Consider the following 3,128-nt stretch of genomic DNA (forward strand, 5'->3'; position numbering starts at 1 on the left):
TTACAAAGGCTTGATTTAGTCCTCATAGTCATCCGTCTGGTTATTTCTTCTATCGAGGTTAAACTTAGCTCTACAGAGCACTAATATTTTTTATTTTAGAATTATCAAGAGCACCATGCTTCAGGAAACACTTAAGGGTGCAGAAATAGATCTTAACCCTCGACCTGATCTATACCTCACTACAGATAATTGCAGAAGTCTTCAGGGAGTGCTTTGGACTTTGTGGATTGATTTTCATCCTGGCATGCAGTGCAATTGTTTGACCTTTCATACACAAATGTGTGTGTCTTTGTTGGCAATGTCAACAACTACAAGAATAATTAAACCAAAGAAGACCAAATTTTAGAATAGCACATCAAAGCATAAAGAAACTTTTCTTAAAGATTTCCTGATTTTTAATAAATTTGCAACATTCTGATAAAGTCTCATTGACTCATGTGGTACAATTGTTAATAATAGTAATCTAATAATGTTATCTTCTTATTTTGGTTATGTCTGGTAGGGTATTGGCGAAGATATTACCTTTTGTGCAGTTTTCCTAAAGCCCAAGTTAGTAGCATAAAGTAAATTTAGTTACCTTATTTGCATTGGCAGCAGATCTTTAAGAAAAAAACAAATTAAAGGTATTGTCATAGAAAAGAAAAAGTAAGGTTAGGATTTGGTTAAACTGATCCCTCAGAAACTGCCAATGTTTCTGTTCCCTTTCACTCTATTCTGTTCACCTTTTCTAATAATGCCTTTATTTCTTCTCTTCTCTATCATGACACCCTCAGGGTAGGACTCATAAAATGTTAAACTGCTCCTTTTGTTTGTCACCAGCTCCAGCACGCCGGCAAATAACTTCGCCCCAGGAAACCAAATGTCACTTGAACCTTTTAAGGGTACTAATTCAGCCACCTTAGGGGAGTTAATGCCAGCTTTTAGGATTCTTCTTGTTCTCTTCCTCCATCTGTGTCTGCTGACTTCTTTTTACTCCTTCATTCTCCTCGTGTGAGTAGGCTGTTGGCACCATCATGTGGTCACAGTAGTCCTCAGCAAAAGCCAATTTTATATGATATTATTTTCCATTTGACACTTTATTTCATTTTTACAGTTGATACAAATTGCACATTGTTATAAAATAAAAAGTTGTCTTTATCTAATAATTGTAAACATTACTCATTGTAGAGTCTTTTTGTTGTGGAAGGGTGTATATAAATAAACTCATCAAAAATGTGCGTGTGTGTGTGTGTGTGTGTGTGTGTGTGTGTGTGTGTGTGTGTGTGTGTGTGTGTGTGTGTGTGTGTGTGTGTGTGTGTGTGTGTGTTTTGGGGGGCACATATGCACTAGTCTCTTTGTTCTTCCTCTGTGTCGTCCTTTTTGATGGGAAACTCCAGCGATGTCCTGAAACGAATGGGTACCTGGCGTTCCTCTCCAGCTGTTTGCTTAGCCACAGGGGCATGGATACGCAGCTGTCCGTTATCCATCAGGGAACAGGAGAGGCCGGACAGATCCAGGTGAGGAGGCAGGTCGATCTTCTGGGCGAACCCTGCCTGAGAAGATGCAGAGGAGCAGAAGGACGCACAGGAGGATGAGGAAGAGCAGGACTGGCTCTCTTCTGCTCCGGCCTCCTTCATGGCTACGACCGCCAGACACCGGCCTTCCAGCTTGACAGTGATGTCACTGGGGGCATAACCGCGAGCATCTAGTGTCACCAGGAGGTCACCGTTGTTTTCTTTAGCTGGCTGGACTTCCTTGTGGGTCTCTGTAGTGGAAAGCTCTCTCTGCTGCTCTTCATCATCACTCAGCCTGAAAGTGAATCAGTATTAGAAAAAATTTCTCCATCATTGCTCCGGACCCACAAAGGCTGTTAACCTTTTTATAGTTGTGTTTGGGGTAGGGTTTGGATTCTGCTAAAGCTTGCCTTATTTATTATTTTTATCATCATCGTATCTTTTCTTTTCTTTACAGAATTTTCAATTTTTTATAAAACCCCAAATGTTTGAATGTCTAAACTGATCATTGACAATCCAAAAAAGCTTAAGCTTAAGATAGGAGTAGATCTTAGGTAGCATTCTACCCTTTTAATAGATTCTTTACCTGTTTAGAAAAGCCAAATAAAATATCTTTTAGTAGAAAATCTGATGCCAACAATGTATAAGACTTCATTACCACTTTTAGCATTTTAGTATTTAGCATGTGGCTAAAACATGCCATAACTCTAGGCAGATCAGTGGTGATCTTATGGATGGTTAAGTTAAAACCAAATCTGTAGGTTTGAACAAACCCCAAATCAGGTATATCCACTAGTAAAATTGGGCTACTGTACATACCGCTTCAATGTGTTAGGCATTAGGGGCATCTGGTTGAAGTTGAGCAGCTGGGGCCCATCATAGAGCTGGCTCAGGAGGCTGTCAGCTAGTTTGGCTCTCCGGTTAAAGAAGTCTCGCTGGAGAGAAGACAGGGCTTCAATATTGAGAGGCCACAGCACCCGTTCATGACTGAAGAAAGGGTCATCGCCAAACAAGCTGGTCAAGGCTGCGTGCTGGGACATGATGTCAGTGTTGTTTTGATTGCAGGTTCCTGCCTCTGACTAGATATCTTCAGGGTCCAGTGAGAACTGAAAGCTTCCTCAGTTTTTCCGTATTGACTCTTCTCTTAGTTTGGGAATCTACACAGCAGTCCTTTATATACCCCAGCTGCTCTGTCCCGGCCCTCCCACCGTGCTATTTAAGCTCTATGAGCTCAGTGCTGCTTGCTAACATGTGCCAGTGAAGTCAGGAATACTCTGCCATTAATCAAAAAGCTAAAGACAACACATGGTCATAGCCTGTTTGGGTTTGTATGCACAAGGCCATGATACTGCTGGAGAAAATATGCTGATTTGTCATTCCTCATAAGTGACCCAGACTGGGACTTTGAAAGTGTGCTGTCTCACTGAGAGTATGTAGGATGAAGTAAATAATGACACAACACCTTTTAAAAGACTTTATTCACCTCTATGTTAAAAGCAAACACAAAATTCTAATATTTCTTTTTTACTATAACCAAAATGAATTTCTGCCTAGTAACTAAATTAACTTAAAGTTACTATTTTCTAAAAGCACTACAGTGTGCTGGATTGAACACTTGTTAAGGACATCAGAGTA

At 40.4% G+C, this 3,128-nt stretch overlaps 1 protein-coding gene across 1 annotated transcript; it reads right to left on the bottom strand.

Moving 5' to 3' along the window:
- Nucleotides 1–262: 262 nt before the first annotated feature.
- hspb9 (heat shock protein, alpha-crystallin-related, 9) lies at nucleotides 263–2,662 on the bottom strand. Its single transcript, XM_086290501.1, has 2 exons — nucleotides 2,313–2,662; nucleotides 263–1,788 (listed from the first exon to the last, which is right to left on the bottom strand). Exons 1-2 carry the CDS (start codon nucleotides 2,531–2,533, stop codon nucleotides 1,326–1,328), a joined length of 684 nt encoding a protein of 227 aa, XP_086146627.1. The 5' UTR covers nucleotides 2,534–2,662; the 3' UTR covers nucleotides 263–1,325.
- Nucleotides 2,663–3,128: the final 466 nt, after the last annotated feature.

This window comes from Aulonocara sp. 'chitande type north' Nkhata Bay, linkage group LG4 (genome assembly GCF_057382095.1).
Source record: "Aulonocara sp. 'chitande type north' Nkhata Bay isolate Kocher_YH1m ecotype deep benthic linkage group LG4, A_spYH_male_GT1.1, whole genome shotgun sequence".
In the NCBI taxonomy this organism is placed as follows: domain Eukaryota; kingdom Metazoa; phylum Chordata; class Actinopteri; order Cichliformes; family Cichlidae; genus Aulonocara; species Aulonocara sp. 'chitande type north' Nkhata Bay.